The sequence below is a fragment of the Symphalangus syndactylus genome, chromosome 22 (assembly GCF_028878055.3).
Source record: "Symphalangus syndactylus isolate Jambi chromosome 22, NHGRI_mSymSyn1-v2.1_pri, whole genome shotgun sequence".
NCBI classification, from domain to species: Eukaryota; Metazoa; Chordata; class Mammalia; order Primates; family Hylobatidae; genus Symphalangus; species Symphalangus syndactylus.
The window spans coordinates 25,190,285-25,207,998 of record NC_072444.2 but is presented as its reverse complement, the minus strand read 5'-3'; the positions used below and the strand labels follow the sequence as shown (position 1 = coordinate 25,207,998).

Here is a 17,714-nt window from a genome sequence, read left to right as displayed (position 1 = left end):
CCCCTCCCCCACGTTACCCTGGCCATACCTGTCCCTCCCACTCCAATTAATGACGGCTCAGCTCAGCCCAGCCCTTGGGGCCCCTTTATTGAAACAACTCACAGCACAGTATTTGAGACAGACAGTGTTGGCCGGCGGAACCCCAGGAGGCTGAGAAGTCGAGGTTGCGGCATCCTTCACTGCCCTCCTGGGGGAGGCATCCTCCAAGCAGACCTGAGCGGCCCCGGGCTGGGGCGGGCGATCCACACACAGAGGCAATAAGAGCACTTGGAATCAGGGCAGCCATGCAGCACTGCCTAGGCGGGGATCCCCCAAAGTCTGACAGTTCGGGCATCAGTGGGGTGGCAGGTGTCCCCTCAGCTGCCTTTATGAGCACGCTCTTCCACGTAAAGCTGCATCTGATGGACACAAGCAAACAGCCACAGTCAGCAAGACAGCCAGGGCATCCCTGCTGGAGGACACAGAAGCCCCTGATGGGCAGATCTCCACCAAGGGTGGGGCGTCATGGCCATAGCCGAGGTGGAGAAGAGTAGAGATGGGAGGAGCCTTCCACCAGGCATTCCCTCGTTCTCTCCGGCGAGCCCTCTAGTAAGACCTCAGCACCGGGCCTCACTTCGTAAGCAGCCCCTAAATAAAGCTTCCCAGGTTCCCACGAAGCTCACCTTTAAAATGTCCGACGTCATGGTTTTTAGTGGTATCAGCCGGGGGTCATGCATGTGGACATCCTGCTCATCCGCCAGGATCCAGGGGAAATCCTAGGGAGGAGACAAAGGTCGGGGGGTGACGGGGCTGGGCCCTGGCCTGCCCTCACTTTGCTGTCCCTCCCACTCCAGACCAGGGGCCTCCAACCTGAGCCTCAGAATCACTAGGAAGCTTTTGGTGATGCAGAACCCAGGACCCCCCATCCCCCACAGAGGCCAAGTCCATAGAACCCAAGTGACGAACAAGCCCCAGGCACCAACGCCGAACCTGGTAGGCTAGGACCCCTCCCTGGAGAGCCCCCACTTCAGAAGAGCCAGGATGAGCCAGGGGCCCCAGTAGGTGGCTCCACCTGGGCTCCTCACTGCCCCAAGTGCCCAGATGGAGCAGTGGCTAGGCCTGAGGAGCTGCTGGGTGCCAGGCGCTGCCGCACCAATGTAATGGGTGGCTGGCCACAGGCAATGCCCCTGCCTGCCTGGAACTGCGACATCATGTTTCTAGAGCCTGCGCCCAGACCCAGACCCATCTCATCTCACCTTGATGACCTGGATCTTCTCCATGTTGCGAGTGGCGGCTTCTCTCGTGTGCACCAGGACTGTGAAGGTACAGCCTGGAGAGGCAAGAGGTTGGTGGAGGCTCCCCTGCCGCCCTGGTGCCAGCGACTGGGCCCAGCCTCTTCCCACTTCCCTTGCTGGCTCGGCAGCACCCCCAGAGCAGATGACAAAGCAAATGCTAAGAAAAGCCCCAGTCAATAGGGAGATGGAAGCCAGGTAGAATCAATCAGGGAAGCTTCCCAGAGGAGGTGGACTCTCAGGGTTAGAAAGAGATGAGTCTCAGAACAGCCAAACATGGACCTGGGAACACAGACCAACCCGAGATAACCATGGAAACGCCAAGGGAAGAGAGGGTGGGGAGTGGACACACCTGGGGGGTTGTGGTCCAGGACAGCATCGCACACGCTGATCTTCAGGATGAAGGCCCGGAGCAGTTGCTCCACATGAGACAACAGGGAGTCTGAGCTGGGAGTGAGAGGAGGTCTTCCCGTCACACTGGCGCCCTCCCCTCCACCACAGGCATCAAGCCTGGATGCAGACCTGGGGTACAGAATCCCCTCCAGTGCCTGTGAGAGTGCTGCATGCCTAGGACCCAGCTCCCTGTCTGGTCCACACAATGCAAACCAGCAAGGGAGTTTAAAAGAAATGCCCAGCCCCACCCCAGACAAAGTCAGAATTTGGCGGGGGAGCGGGGGACAGGGGAGGTAGGGGTGGCCTGAGGAGGCCTCCCTAGGTGGTTTTAATGTGCAGCCAGGCCCAAGAACCAGGACACCAAGCCAGGAGGGGAAAGGGCTTGCCTAAGGCCACACAGCCCATGGGGACAGGTTGGTGCCAGATTCCAGTGCCCTGACCTCACCATTGGAAGCATGCAGCTGACCAACACATGTGCCCGAGGTCAACTTCGAGTTGACTGGACACTTGCCTGGGGAGTCAGAAAACTGGTTCTGTGTCCTGGGCTCTGCCCCCACCCAGGTGACCCTGGGTAGCTCATGTCATCTCTCTGGACCCATCTCAGCTGCTCACAGGCTGTCCCCTCGTCAGGCTCACGCGTCTTGCCCTTTCTCCTCCCAGGCCTTTACCAAGGTATTCAAGGGCCACCTTAAAGGGGTGGGTGTGTTGCCAGAGACAGACTTGATGCCAGCTAGTGGGCAAGGGGCAGGGGCAGCCCACCTAATGGACAGCAGTGGAGGCTGGGTGATCTCAAAGACGAATTTCTCCACTGGACGGTGCTCTTTATCCAAAATCACCACCACCACTTTCTCCACATCATTCTGCAAAGAGAGGAACTCCCACTGCAGAGCCAGGCACCCCACCCCCACTCCACCACCTGCCTCCACCCTCTTGCCCAAGGAAGGAGGGGAAACGGCCCACTCACAGCCCTGCTCAGCTGCTAGGCTGGGGGTCCCCAAGAGGCCAGATAGCGGGTTTGAGAAGCTGGCACCCTCCAGCATGAGTGGTGTAGGCTGAGAGAATGCCCGGGCCCCATAGGGAAGGTCCCAGGAAGTCTGAGATCAGGACTAGATGGGGAAGAAACCCTGAGGGGCTCAGCTCAGACAGAACGTTTAGCGTGGAGAACAGGGGACGGATGTGAGAAGAACCCTCAACCCTCCAGGGCAGCCCCTACTCAGAGCCAGCTCCAACCCAGGGTCCCAGGCCCAAGGCACCCTGAACGTGGCCCACACGCCTTGGGGCCTACCCCTGGGTTGGAATGGTCTCCAGAGTGCAGGCAACAGGCTTCTGGGTATTGGAGCCATGAAGACCCCACAGAGTCCTGGCCATCACCCCATCCCAGAGTTGGACTGTGAGCATAGAGGGACAGGGGTGAGCAGGGGGTGAGGTGGCTGGGGAGCCCAGTGCACCCTCACCTTCTCCAGGAGTGGCTTGACGCAGTGCAGTGTGTCCTGGATATACTGATTCAGCTCCGGGTGGCAGGACATCTGCACACAACACCATGTAGCTGGTGAGGCCCAAAGCACAGATGGGGAAACCACCCAACACGACCAGGAGCCCAAGGCCGCGTCTGCCTTCGGTCAGAGGCCCAGCAGCTCGCCAGGGCTCCCTACCCAGGAGACCCCACTTTCCCTCAAGAGGCTAAGAACTGGCCGGGCACAGTGGCTCACGCCTGTAATCTCAGCACTTTGGGAGGCCGAGGCGGGTGGATCACAAGGTCAGGTGTTCCAGACCAGCCTGGCCAATATGGCAAAACCCCTTGAGACCAGCCTGGCCAATATGGTGAAACCCCATCTCTACTAAAAATACAAAAATTAGCCAGATGTGGTGGCGGGCACCTTAGTCCCAGCTACTTGGGAGGCTGAGGCAGGAGAATCGCTTGAACCCAGGAGGTGGAGGTTGCAGTGAGCCGAGATCACGCCACCGCACTCCAGCATGGGCAACAGAGCGAAACTCCGGTCTCAAAAAAAAGAAGAGGCTAAGAACTGTGAATTTATCCACAGAGAAAGAAGTTAGAAGATAAGAACTCAGGCTGGGCGCAGTGGCTCACTCCTCTAATCCCGGCACTTTGAGAGGATGAGGTGGGTGGTTCACCTGAGGTCAAGAGTTTGAGACAAGCCTGGCCAAAATGGCAAAACCCCGTCTCTACTAAAAATACAAAAATTGGCCAGGTGAGGTGGCACCTGTAATCCCAGCTACTTGGGAGGCTGAGGCAGGAGAATCACTTGAACCTGGGAAACGGAGGTTGCAGTGAGCTGAGATCAAGCCACTGCACTCCAGCCTGGGCAACGAAGCGAGACTCCATCTCAAACGAAAAAAAAAGATAAGAACTCAATCCCAATATGAGCATTTAATATACTACTAGGGGTTCTTAATGTGGGGTCCATGGACTCCTCCAGAGTCTGAGAAGTCCCTAAAGTTGTATCTTTGTGCACTTGCGCATTTTTCCAGAAAAAGGATCCAGGAAAATGTAATCAGATTTCAAAAGTTAAGAACTAAGGAACTGTGTGGCCTCAGGCAAATTCCTTAACTTCTCTGAGCTTCAATCACTTCATCATAAATAAAAAGTGAGTAAATGTCAATTGTTTTTTTCCTTTTCCCTCTAAAGGTGACCTTCAACTTACTATGGGTTTGTGTTTGGATAAACCCATCAAATATCGCCAGTGGAAAATGCAATTAATACACGTAACATATAGAACATCATAGCTTAGCCGGGCCTACCTAAACACACTCAAAACACTTACATTAGCCCACAGTTGGGCAACATTATCTAACACAAAACCTATTTCATAATAAAGTGCTCACACCTGTAATCCCAGCACTTTGGGAGGCCAAGGCAGGCGGATCACTGGAGGTCAGGAGTTCGAGACCAGCCTGGCCAACACGGTGAAACCTTGTCTCTACTAAAAATACAAAAATTAGCCAGATGTGGTGGCAAACGCCTGTAATCCCAGCTACTCAGGAGGCTGAGGCAGGAGAATCACTTGAACCCCAGGAGGTGGAGGTTGCAGTGAGCCAAGATCACGCCACTGCACTCCAGCCAGGGCGACAGAGCGAGACTCAGTCTCAAAAAATAAAATATAAAATAAAAAAATAAAGTGCTGACTACCTCATGTAATGTCTTGAATACCATACTGGAAGTGAGAAAACAATGGTGGTATGGGGACTTGAAGCTGGGACCACCTGGATGTCCTTTAAGCTTCTACCACTTATTCTCGTGTTTCCTGAGTGCCTTCCAGAGACAGGCACTCCTAGGGACTGGAGCTACAGTGCGATGCACACTGCTTTGTCTGCCTTTTAGCCTTAACCCATTGAGTTTAGGATAAATGGTAGCGAGAAGGGTTGGAGGTTTTAGGAAATACCCTCCTCACACCAAGGTTCACCAGCTTCAGGAGCTCCTTCAAAGTGCCACCACGTCCCCAGGGTAACTTTTTTTTTTTTTTGAGACGTAGTCTCGCTCTGTCGCCCAGGCTGGAGTGCAGTGGCACAATCTGGGCTCATTGCAACCTCCGCCTCCCGGGTTCAAGCGGTTCTCCTGCCTCAGCCTCCTGAGTAACTGGGATTACAGGTGCGTACCACCACACTCGGCTAATGTTTGTATTTTTAGTAGAGACAGGATTTCACCATGCTCGTCAGGCTGGTTTCTTGAACTCGTGACCTAGTAATTCGGCCGCCTCAGCCTACCAAAGTGCTCGGATTACAGGCGTGAGCCACCACGCCCGGAGACCCCCAGGATAACTCTTATCAGGCTTGGTCCCTAATTTCTGGCAAGGGGAACTCCCTTCTGAGGGGTGGGTAGGCAACATCACTTTGGAACCGGAAGGCAAGGGCAGGGCCCTGTGGAATGAAGTGGCTTGGCCTGAAGTGGAAGAGGTTTTTTTTTTTTTTGAGACGGAGTTTCGCTCTTGTCACCCAGGCTGGAGTGCGTGGCAGGATCTCGGCTCACTGCAATCTCCGCCTCCCGGATTCAAGGGATTCTCCTGCCTCAGCCTCCTGAGTAGCTGGATTGCAGGTATTGGCCACGATGCCCGGCTAATTTTTGTATTTTTAGTAGAGACGGGGTTTCACCATGTTGTCAGGCTGGTCTCGAACTCCTGACCTCAGGTGATCTGCCCGCCTCGGCCTCCCAAAGTGCTAGGATTACAGGCGTGAGCCACCGCGCCCTACCAAAGAGTTTTTAAAAGTCCACCCTGTACCCACTCTGTGGTTCTGGGACATGCCTCACCTGGACCGGCACGTTGTACTTCTTGCGTTTCTGGAAGATGCCCACGGGGTAGACCTCGCGCACATAGAGGATGAGATGCACAGCCACCTCCAGGAACTCGCAGAGCACATCGGCCACCACTGCAGGGGGGCAAAAGCCGGTGGCGCTCGAGGAAGCCCGCCGGCCCAGACGCCCCCGCCCCCGGGCCCGCAGGTCCAGCCTCCCTACCTTGGCCAAAGTTGAGGTCTTGTCGTGTGAGCGTGGTCATCCTTCCCGCTACCTGAGTGTTGGGGCAAGGGCAGAGGGTAGTTTCAGAGACCCAGGAGCCCAGAACCCGCTCGCTTCCACCGTCTCTTCCCTCCCCAAAGTCTGCGGGAACTCGGGCAGGACCTCCCGCTTAGCACAGGCTCAGGGCAGCTGGGAAGAACCTCCACCCCCACGCTGGCGTCTGTGCTTGGGGGCATCAGCCTCTATCCACTGGCCGCCCGCGCCCCCTCGCCCTGCTGTCTTGGGGGGTGTAAAGACCACAGCTGTGCCCCGGAAAAGGGCAGGGCCGCGGACGCAGAGGGAAACAGCTGGATGCGCAGGGCCGGGAGCGCAGAGCGGGACATGCGGAAAGCGAAGCTGGGTTGGAATAAGACTCCGCCCCCTGCTCCGCCGGATCCCTCCCAGCGGGAATCCCGCCCCCTCTCCCCTCCCCCAGTACCGCCTCTGGGCTCGGTTCCCGCCGAAGATCGGGCCCGGCCCCGCCGCGGGGAGCCACCGACCGGACCGATCGCGCCTCCCGCTCAACCCGGGGCCTCGGCGCCGCTCGGTGACGTTCACGGCGCTCCGGCGGGTCCTAGCGCCCGCCCCGCCCAGGCCACGCCCATTCCCGCACCGCCTAAACCCGGCCTCGCACAGGGCGGTTCCGCTGCCGGGGCCGGGCTCCGGGGGGCAGGGGCCGAGCCTCGGCGTCGGCGAGGGGCTGAGACCCGCGCCGCCACCTCCCTTCAACTTTGGGTGAGCGCGAAGAAAACACAACGTTGATCTCCACGTTCCATTGGATCGCTACATATCTTCCCCCGAGGGCATTTCTCTCGCTTTAGCAGGCGCCGGAAGAGGGCTGGGGAGGGCCAGGGGAGGGCGCGGCTGGGGACTAACGGCAGCCACATCTGAGCTAGCCCGAGTCACATCCCTGCAGCTGCCCACCCAAAAGCGAATCCTCTGGCTCGGGGGTGGGAACAGGGGAGGACAGGTTTGTACTGGTTGTCAAGTCCCGGGCGAAATTTTAAAAATAAAAAAAAGAGGGCGTGCACCGGCGTCGCCCCTGCTCCGCCCCCACCGGGTACGTAAATGCAGCCTGGCCCGACCGCCCAAGAGGATGAACCCTCCCCGCCCTACGCTTCATAACAATAGCTGACCTTTATGGAGCTCCAGCCGAGTGCTGGGCACTGGGCTAAGTGTGTCCGTGGATTATCTAAGTCCTCGGAGTAACTCCATGAGGCAGTTACTGTGACTGTTCCCTTTATACAGATAAGTCAAACGAGGTGCAGAAGGGTGAATAACCTGCCCGCGTCTCCCAGCTGGTGGGGTGGCCGATGGCCGAGGTGCCTCCTGCCACTACATTTTACTGCTCCGAAGTCCCCCAGGGGCGTGGACTCGGTCTGGAAGTCCTGAAAGGGCCCTCAGAGATGATATTATTAAAATAATAAAAAATAATGACTAACATCGAGCACTTCTTATGTGTCAAACACTGATTCCGTTAATTCCCTCATTAACCCTAGCAGCTAAGTCTCCATTTTATAGCCCCACTTTACAGATGGTTAAACAGGGCCAGAAACGTTCTCTAATTCGCCAAAATCACACAGTGGGAATACAAACCCAGCTCTGATGCCTCTTCTGACACCAGGGCTTCCACTTATTTACAGCCCCCTTATTTTACAAGTGAGAAAACTAAGATCTGAGAAGCAGCTACGGAGTTAGTGGGCAACAAGTCAGGACCAGAAGCCAAGAGGACTTTGTCTGTGACCTCCAGGGACGTAAGAGCTTGTTAGTCTCATCCATCTGTTTGGACACAGATCTGGCCAGACTCGTTTATCGTTTACAGCTCATTATAGAAGACCTGGATCCCTCCCCCCGTCCCCTGATGCCTTCAAACCTGCATTTCCAGACTTCTAATGGGGAGAGAAAAAGTAACCTGTAAGTAACCCATTAAGCTAGGAATGTCAGCAAAACATTTCTTCAAATGCAGTCCTAGGAAATCTGCATCAGAATCCCCCAGGAGCCCATTAATCACAACTGCCCTGCTGCCCAGAGCAACCTGATCGAGGTGGGGTGCACAGCAGGGCACTGGCCCTTTAACAAGCTCCCCAGGGGCCCGGATGCCCAGCAAAGTGTGGGAATCACCACAGAGGTTTGGACTGTTCCCAGAGACAGAATATCTGCATTTTGTAAAAATGCGATGCATTTTGTAAAATTGTGATGTAAAATCATCCATCCAAAGGGATGGATGATTTTGTTTTAGGAACTGGTGCACTTGGCAGCACATTCTGAGCACAGCAACCCTTCTCAGGACGTGGGGATCCTGCCCACATCATGCCATTTCCACATAGAGCTGGCCAAGCAGCTCACTGGCTTATAGACAGAGTCCCGTGGCTCCTTGAGACTGACTCATTGCAGAACTTGGGAAAAGCAAGGGTCTTTCCTTTCCCTCTCTGGAGGCTGCTTAAGCCGCTTTTGCATTGGTGACAGGCAGTGGCAGTCATAGGGGGCAACTCCTTGCAAAGAAGCCCTTCGTACTGGGGCCTGGGGTGGGGAAACTGAGAGACAAGTGACTCCTGTGGGATGGCCTTCAGGACACAGTGTGAGGGGCATTGGGGCTCAAGTCAAGCCCTCCCTCCATGGGCTCCCAGCCCCAGCCCTCTGCCCTGAGAAGACACAATACAAGCCACCCATAGAACTCCTGACACACAGAGCTAAGAACGTTAGAAAAATCTTGGGGGACATAAACTCAACCCTAATTTTTCCTTGGGGAAACTGAGGTCCCAACAGCTTTTGACACTGGAGTACCCACCCTGTCAACTAGAAACCTGTGGATAAAAATATCTGGGTTTGCAAATATCGTATGTTCTCACTTGTAAGTGGGAGTTAACCTATGACGATGCAAAGGCATAGGAATGATATATTGGACTTTGGGGACTCTGGGGGAAGGGTGAGAAGGTGAGGGACAAAAGACTACATACTGGGTACAGTGTACACTGTTCAGGTGACAGGTGCACCAAAATCTCAGCAGTCACCACTAAACAACTTTCCCATGTAACCAAAAATTATTGCAATTAAAAAAAAAATGTCAGCTGGGCGCGGTGGGTGGCTCACGCCTGTAATCCCAGCACTTTGGGAGGCTGAGGCTGGTGGATCACCTGAGGTCAGGAGTTCGAGATCAACCTGACCAACATGGAGAAACCCCATCTCTACTAAAAATACAAAATTAGCCAGGCGTGGGGGCGCATGCCTGTAATCCTAGCTACTCGGAGGCTGAGGCAGGACAATAGCTTGAACCTGGGAGGCGGAGGTTGTGGTGAGCCGAGATTGCACCATTGCACTCCAGCCTGGGCAACAAGAGCGAAAACTTCATCTCAAAAAAAAAAAAAAAAAGTATGGGTTTGGGGCCAATCACAAACGGAAGGTGGGTTAGGAAGCAGATGGGGAGGGATTCAAACCGATCTGACCCCAAACCCCCAAAAGGCTTCAGTCTCATTAGTGAAATGAACAGGTCAGACAGATGTTCCCTAAACCTTTGATGGCCTCAGGTTCCATGGGGGCGGGGGCGGGGGCAGGGGGCCGAATCAGCATGGGCCCATCCGGAGAGCTCTGCCAACACTCCATCCATGCACTCTTCAGCATCTGGTTTTGCATATCTTAATCGCATCAGCATGATGGATGGTCGCGGGATCCAGATTACATTATGGGGTTAATTTATTACATTTTTGAACATCCGTCTGCTGGGAGACTGTTGTTCAAAGTTATTTGCATATTTTTCACCATAATGACAATATGTAGGAGGACGGCTGGGAAGGAAGGATGGGTGTTTAGGGGGAGCAAGAACTTATTTGCCAACTAGAGCAGGTCCCTGAGGATCTGTGTTGGGGACGGAGGGAAAATCACTCCCAAGAGACATTAAAATGGAAACTGAGAAGGTGAGCTGTGAGCACCAGCCCAGCAAAGAGGAAGACCTGCACCGGCAGAGGAGGACTGCTGGGGTTTATGGAACAAACACACAGTGAGTGAACCAAGCAGTGAGATTTCCAGACCCCTAAGATGATTCCAAGACCCCTTCCATCCCCACCAGGCTGATGGCAGAATGAATCATCTCTCCCACCCTGCTTAAGGCTCCCAGGACACCAATCACATGGGGTACGGGGGACATACAGAGTGAGCCACACATAGCCTAGTGACAATCTCCTGATATCCTGTTGCTCAGGGGCCCATCCAATTGCAATGCTCCTGGGCAGGGACCCAGCCTCATTCATTATTTCAGTACAGTGCCTGGCCAAATTCAGGTTCCCTCTCTCTTTTTTTTTTTTTTTCCAGAGACAGGGTCTCTCCTTGTCACCCAGGCTAGAGTGCAGTGGGGCAATCATAGCTCACTACAGCCTGAAACTCCTGGGCTCAAGGGATCCTCCTACCTCAGCCTCCTGAGTAGCTGGGATTACAGGTGTGCACCATCACACCTGGCTGATTTTTCAATTTTTTTGCAGAGGCAGGGTCTCACCATGTTGCCTAGGCTGGTCTCGAACTCCTGGGCTCAAGTGATCCTCCTGCCTCAGCCTCCCAAAATGCTGAGATTACAGGCTTGAGCCACCATGCCCAGCCCGAATTCAGGTTCTCAGAGAATGTGTGTCAAATGAGTGAATGAAAGAATGAATGACAGAGGAATGAAATGATGGTGGACAGTGGCTCATTACCACTTGCCTGACTTGAATCCCAACTGAGTCTGGATGAGGAGCAAAACACATTGACTTCAGTGCCTGGGCTATGGGTGATGCTATGCAGAGAAAAGCTATTTTCAAAAACAAAAGCAAGGGCTGTGGCATGTTCCCTATGGTGTCCCCAGCACCCACTGGGCCTGCTCATGTGTCCAACCTGCTGCTTCTCTCCCAAACACTGCCCATTAACCAGGTGTGGGCCCTTCTTTCTCTGAATCTCAGTTTGCCCATCTGTAAAATGGCATAATGGTAGTTCCAATTTCATAGGATTGAGCAAAGAGCAAATGTTTATGTCCATGTTCATGTTTATAAAGAATATAAAGCGCACAATGCCAGGCATGGTGGCTCACGCCTATAATCTCAGCTTTTTGGAAGGCCAAGGTGGACGGACCATTTGAGCTCAGGAGTTCGAGACCAGCCTGGGCAACGTGGCAAAAACTCTACAAAAAATATAAAAATTAGCTGAGCATGGTGGCGTGCACCTGTAGTCCCAGCTACTTAGGGGGCTGAGGTGGGAGGATCACTTGAGCCCAGGAAATCAAGGCTGCAGTGAGCCATGTTTGTGCCACTGCACTCCAACCTGGGTGATAAAGTGAGACCCTGTCTCAAAAAATAAACAAAGTGCACAAGGCCTGGCACATAAATGCTCAATTAATGACTGTCATGACAATGATATTAAGGTCTATATACACTATTTAAGCCCCCAGAACAAACACTCTGGACAAGCTGTCACACTTTTCAAAACCCCATCCAAATCATCCTTAGCGGCATCCCTACAGCTCCATTTCCATTTCCCAAGGCAGCAGGCAACTCCCAAGGTGCCCTAGGGACGACATGCATCATCATGGAACAAGATGCCTAAAGAAAAGGACTTCCTGCTGACAGCTCCTCTCCGCTCTCATCTGCCTTCTGGTGTGAGGCCTGACCTGGACAGCTGTCCCAGATCCCGGGGTTCACTGCTGACCTGAGATGGATTCCAACACTTCAGCCAGAGCAAAGCCCTCACCCACCATTCCCTCTGTGGGGTTCTACTGATTCCCAGTGTTGCTGACCCCTCAGTGGTCGGGGGACCTTACTGATCATCTGCTCTTTTTTCATAGAGACAGGGTCTCGCTGTGTTACCCAGGCTGGTCTTCAACACTTGGCCTCCAGAATTCCTGCCTCAGCCTCCCAAAGCTCTGGGATTACTGGCATGAGCCACCGTGCCTAGCCTAGTCATATGTTCTTAAACTTTGGGCTTCTACCCAGAGACACAAAATGTCTTTTTCTTTCTCTTTTTTTTTTTTTTTTTTGAGATAGAGTCTCACTCTTGTCGCCCAGGCTGGAGTGCATAGGCATGATCTCGGCTCACTGCAACCTCCACCTCCTTGGTTCAAGCGATTCTCCTGCCTCAGCCTCCCGAGTAGCTGGGACTACAGGCATGCGCCACCACGCCTAGCTAATTTTTTTGTACTTTTAGTACAGATGGGGTTTCGCCATGTTGGCCAGGCTGGCCTCGAACTCCTGACCCCAAGTGATGTGCCCGCCTCCGCCTGCCAAAGTGTTGGGATTACAGGCTTCAGCCACTACACCCGGCCCAGAGACACTAAATGTCTTACACAACATCAGGAGTGTCCAGATATATTCTGAAGCCATCCTGGGCCACAAGATAAGAACTTTTGATCCAGCTCAACTGCCACTTTAAAAAAAAAAAAAAAAAAACTTCTCTGTGGAGATATAATTCACAAACCATAAAGTTCACCTTTTCACTGGGTGCAATTCAGTGGTTTTTAGTATAGTCCCAATGTTGTACACTGCTACTAATTCGGAACATTTCATCACTCCTGATGTCTTGAGAAGGGTTGTTCATGCCCAAAGTGTGCTGCCAGGTACATCAATTCCAAAACCACTCATCTACTTTCTGTTCTATGGACTGTCCAATTTTTTTATTTTATTTTTTGGAGACAGGGTCTCACTCTGTCACCTAGGCTGGAGTGCAGTGATGCAATCGCAGCTCACTGAAGTCTCAACCTCCTGGGCTCAAGCGATCCTCCCACCTCAGCCTCTCCAATAGCTGGGGCTGCAGGTGTGCACCATCACACCCAGCTAATTTTTATTTTATTTATTTATTTTTTGAGATGGAGTCTCTCTCTGCCACCCAGGCTGGAGTGCAGTGGTGCAATCTTAGCTCAATGAAATCTCCGCCTCCCCGGTTCAAGCGATTCTCCTGCCTGAGCCTCCTGAGTAGCTGGGACTACAGGCGCCCTCCATCATGCTTGGCTAATTTTTAAATTTTTAGTAGAGATGAGGTTTTGCCATATTGGCCAGACTGGTCTCGAACTCCTGACCTCAGGTGACCCACCCACCTTGGGCCTCCCAAAGTGTTGGGATGACAGGCATGAGCCACCACACCCAGACTAATTTTTAAAATTTTCTGTAGAGAAGGGGTCTCACTATGTTGCCAGGCTGGTCTCCAACTCCTGGCTTCAAGAGGTCCTCCTGCCTCACCCTCTCAAAGTGCTAGGATTACAGGCATGAGCCACTGTGCCTGACCTGGACTTGCCAATACGGAACATTTCATATAAATGTAATTGTACAAAATATGGTCTTTTATGTCTGGCTTGTTCCACTTAGCATAATGTTTTCAAGATTCATCCAGGTCGAATCATATACTGATACTTCATTCCTTCGTAGAACCAAAATACTCCCGTGTATGGATAGACCACATCTGCTTATCCAGTCATCAGTTGATGAATATTGGAGCCTACTTTGGTGCCTCAAGTACCTCATTTTACAGACAAGGAAACTGAGGCCCTAAAGTCATCATAACCTGGATGGGATAGGAGTCCAGGCCTCTCCTAACACCCACCTTTTCATATTGTGTAACCCCAGCTCCAAGGACATCGGCAGATCACCCAGCCAGGGCACAGCCACAGCAGCAGCATTTGAACCAGAGACTCCAAGGTTTTTCTCCTGGCTCATGAATGCTGGGCCACAGCTCTATCCTTGGCGACGCAAATCATGCCCGCTGCACACTGCCCCCTCTCCCAGGCCCATGTGACCATCATCTCTTCTCTGCCACAGTCCTTAGCTGGTCTCTTGCTTTCACCCTTGTCCCACTGCAAACTACTCCCAGCCTTAGGAATCAGCAAACGTGGTGTAATCCCAGCACTTTGGGAGGCCAAGGCTGGCGAATGACCTGAGGTCAGGATATTGAGACCATCCTGGCTAACATGGGGAAACCCTGTCTCTACTAAAAATACAAAAAATTAGCCAGGCATGGTGGCACGTGCCTGTAGTCACAGCTACTTGGGAAACTGAGGCAGGCGAATCGCTTGAACCCGGGAGGCAGAGGTTGCAGTGAGCCACAATCACACCACTGCACTCCAGCCTAGACAACAGAGCAAGACTCCATCTCAAAAAAAAAAAAAAGGAAAAGAAAAAGGAATTAGCAAACCCGCTAAAAACCTAAGTCAGGTCATGTCTCTGCTCTGCTCACGGTCCCTCTAAACAGCCCAAGTCCTCTCCGTGGCCTTTGCAGGCTCACATTGTTAGAGGTGTCTGAACCAGAGCAACCCCATCTTGAGTAGGGGCTGGGTAAAATGAGGTTGAGACTTACTGGGCCATATTCCCAGATGGCTAAGGCATTCTAAGTCACAGCATGAGACAGGAGATCAGCACAAGATACAGGTCATAAAGACCTTGCTGATAAAACAGTTTGCAGGAAGGAAGGCTGTCAAAACCCACCAAAACCAAGATGGCCATGAGAGCAACCTCTGGTCATCCTCACTGCTCCACTCCCACCAGTGCCATGACAGTTTGCAAATGCCATGGCAACATCAGGACGTTACCCTATATGGTCTAAAAAGGGGAAGCAAAGGCCAGGCACAGTGGCTCACCCCTGTAACCCTAGCACTTTGGGAGGCCGAGGCAGGCAGATTGCCTGAGGTCAGGAGTTCAAGACCAGCCTGGGCAACATGGCGAAACCCTGTCTCTACTAAAAATACAAAAAATTAGCTGGGCATGGTGGTGTGTGCCTGTAACCTCAGCTAACTGGGAGGCTGAGGCATGAGAATCGCTTGAACCTGGGAGGCAGAGGTTGCACTGAGCCAAGATTGCACCACTATACCAGCCTGGGCAACAAAGTGAGACTCTGTCTCAAAAAAAAAAAAAAAAAAAAAGGTGGGGGGGCTGGGCTCTGTGGCTCGCGCCTGCTGTAATCCCAGCACTTTGGGAGGCTGAGGCAGGTGGATCACCTGAGGTCAGGAGTTCAAGACCAGCCTGGCCAACATGGTGAAACCCCATCTCTACTAAAAATACAAAGTTGGCCAGGCATGGTGGTGCGCACCTGTAATCCCAGCTACTCAGGAGGCTGAGGCAGGAGAATTGCTTGAATCCGGGAGGTGAAGGTTGCAGTGAGCTCAGATCGCACCACTGCACTCCAGCCTGGGTGACAGAGCTTTTTTTCTCAAAAAGAAAAAAAAAGCGGGGGGGGGGGGAAGCATGAATAATCCACCTTTGTTTAGCATATCAAGAAATAACCATAAAAATGGGCAACCAGCAGCCCTTGGTGCTGTGCTGTCTATGGAGTAGTCATTCTTTTTATTCCTCTACTGTCTCAATAAACTTTCTACTCTATGGACTCGCCCTGAATTATTTCTTGTGCGAGATCCAGGAACCCTCTCCTGAGGTCTGGGTCGGGACCCCTTTCCTGTAACAACATGGTCCTACCCCAGCTCCCTGTCTGATGTCACCTCGCTCTGTTCCAGCCTGACTCTTCTCCCCCAAACACACCAAGCACACTCCTGCTCCAGGACCTTTGCACTGGCTCTTCTGCTTGCAAGTCTTCTGCCCACAACCACGTGGCTCATTACCTCCTTTTCTTTGCCGAAAGGACTGCCCCAGCGAAGAGGCCTTTCCTAACAACTTTATGTAAAACAACACCTTGTCCCTTCATGCTTTGTCTGTAATGTGCTTTACTTTTCTTCATAGCACTAATCACCACCTGACATCATTTATATTTATTTGTTCACTTATCTTCTGTCTCCTTCACTAGAATCTGAGCTCCATGGGGGCAGGGATTCTTGTCCATGTTGTTTACTACTGTACCTCCGGTGCCGGCACATAGTAGGTGTTCAATAGGTATTTATGGGATGGATGACTCAAACCTTTCGGTGAATAAACAGTCCAGTGTTCTCATCAGTCCATCCTGGTGCCCACCAAGCTAATAATATCACAGTAACAATGGCAGCTAATTTTTCAGGAGCATTTCCTATGGGCCAGACCTTAGAAACGTTATCTCCTTACACAGGGCACTGCACTCAAGCCTGGAACACTGAGATTTAGGTATAATCATGAACTCAGAGGTCAGGCGACTTGCCCGAGGTCATAGGGGACGGCATCAGAAGAGGAACACAGACATTTAGCTTGACGGCAGAACTGTGTTCTAAAACCTCAGATTCATTCATAATTTGCCATACGCTGGAGAAAGAAAACAGTCGAAATGGAAGCCACCTGGCGAGCTCAGGGCGCCAGGTGGGAGCGCTGCTTCCCACATATGGGAGTCCGGCCCCATCGCTCTTTGATCTTTGCAGCGTCCGTGGCCCCACCGACCCCGTCGTGAGTTATGGGAGCCACGGGACCCATAACCCAGCATTCCCGGACTCCCAGGGTCGTCAGGACACGGCGCCCCGCGCGGTGATGGATGAGCCTGCCCCAGCGCTGGCTTTGTCCGGGTTGGGCCGGACTGAGAAGCTTCAGCCCGGCTTTGGACGGGGCGTGGCGAGAGCCGCGCCGCGTGTGTGTGTGTGTGTGTGTGTGTGTATTGGGGCGGTTGTCTTTCTCCCTTCCCTACCGGGAAAGAGGGCACAGGTGCGCCGTCAGCGCCCCAGGTGAGCTGGTAACACTTTGAAGACCCTTTGTACCCCCACATCCAGGAGCGACCTCTCGGAGAACCCCGCCCGCCCACTCTGCGCACTTTCTGCGGCTACAAAGGCCCCGCCGTTCCCCGTCCCGCCTCCCCCGCCCTGGGCATTTCTTCCGTCCCTTTTGACAGTCTAGGCGGAATAATCCTTTTGCGGCCCCGGGCCCCTGCCCGGCCAGACGCCGCCGCAGCTGAGCGCGCAGCCTCGCTCCATTGTTGGGGTTCACCGAGGACCCCCCGCCGCGGCCCTTTGTCGCCTGCCCTCCGCGGGGCCGCTCCAGATGCACCACCGCTGCCGGAGCCCCTCCCGTCCCACGCGCCCTGGGCCGCGCCGAGGCGGCTCTTACGCACCGGGAGGAGTGGGCCTGCCTCGCCCGGTGCCCGCACGGCTGCTGGGCTGCGCCCGCCTTTGTCTGCCTCCTTTGTCTGCCCCGCGCCCTCGCGGCGGCGGCGCCTAGGCCTCTGGGGAGCTGGCCCAGAACTCGAAGCGCAGCTGGCGAGGGCGCGCTGGCCGGGAGCGCGCGGGGCCCGGCCCCGGGGCTGCCCTTTGGCTGGGGGCAGTCGAGCCCGCCACCCGCCGCCCCTCCTCTGTCCCCTCCCCGCGCTCCCGCCCCCTTCCCTCCTGCCCGCCCACTCCCCCTTCCTTCCAGTCCCGCTCAGCCTGGGCACATCCTCCGGCTGCCCGCGCACCTCTCCACGCCGTCCCAGTTCCGCGGCTCGCCCTCGGCTGCGCTCGGCTCCCGCAGGCTCTCGGCCCCGAGCCCCTCCGCCCCCTCCCCGCCGGCCGGACAGGTAAGGCACGGCCTCGGCCCGCCCCTGGCTCCGCCCCTCCTGCCGTACCTGGCTGCGAGCCCGGACAAAGATGGGCTACCTGGCGCGCCCAGGGGCGGGGTGCGCGGGGTCCCGAGGCTGGAAGTGAAGATGCTGCCTCCCTCCCA

At 54.1% G+C, this 17,714-nt stretch overlaps 2 protein-coding genes across 3 annotated transcripts in view; one reads left to right on the top strand and one right to left on the bottom strand.

The window, feature by feature from the left end:
• Positions 1 to 62: 62 nt before the first annotated feature.
• Positions 63 to 17,274, bottom strand: MAD2L2 (mitotic arrest deficient 2 like 2). Of its 2 annotated transcripts, none has more exons than XM_055262682.1 (9): positions 17,128 to 17,274; positions 6,136 to 6,187; positions 5,929 to 6,047; positions 3,119 to 3,190; positions 2,424 to 2,524; positions 1,624 to 1,718; positions 1,236 to 1,309; positions 663 to 755; positions 63 to 398 (listed from the first exon to the last, which is right to left on the bottom strand). In XM_055262682.1, exons 2-9 carry the CDS (start codon positions 6,173 to 6,175, stop codon positions 357 to 359), a joined length of 636 nt encoding a protein of 211 aa, XP_055118657.1. In that variant the 5' UTR covers positions 6,176 to 6,187; positions 17,128 to 17,274; the 3' UTR covers positions 63 to 356. The 2 variants fall into 2 exon arrangements, with proteins under 2 accessions (XP_055118657.1, XP_055118656.1); XM_055262681.2 differs by lacking the exon at positions 17,128 to 17,274 and adding an exon at positions 6,614 to 6,748.
• Positions 6,836 to 17,714, top strand: part of DRAXIN (dorsal inhibitory axon guidance protein) — a 44,432-nt gene continuing 33,553 nt past the window's right edge. The window contains exons 1-2 of the mRNA XM_055262664.2: positions 6,836 to 6,909; positions 7,997 to 8,088. Of these exons, the coding sequence (XP_055118639.1) occupies positions 8,036 to 8,088 (53 nt within the window). The 5' untranslated portion in view covers positions 6,836 to 6,909; positions 7,997 to 8,035. The remainder of the gene's footprint in view (positions 6,910 to 7,996; positions 8,089 to 17,714) is intronic.

Excerpts from the sequence above, each read along its gene's own strand:
- MAD2L2 (XM_055262682.1), bottom strand. The coding sequence starts at position 6,175 with ATGACCACGCTCACACGACAAGACCTCAACTTTGGCCAAG. Across the intron at positions 2,525-3,118 it reads TCAAGCCACTCCTGGAGAAG|AATGATGTGGAGAAAGTGGT; the intron begins GTGAGGGTGCAC and ends CTCTCTTTGCAG. Across the intron at positions 1,310-1,623 it reads CCTGGACCACAACCCCCCAG|GCTGTACCTTCACAGTCCTG; the intron begins GTGTGTCCACTC and ends TTGCCTCTCCAG.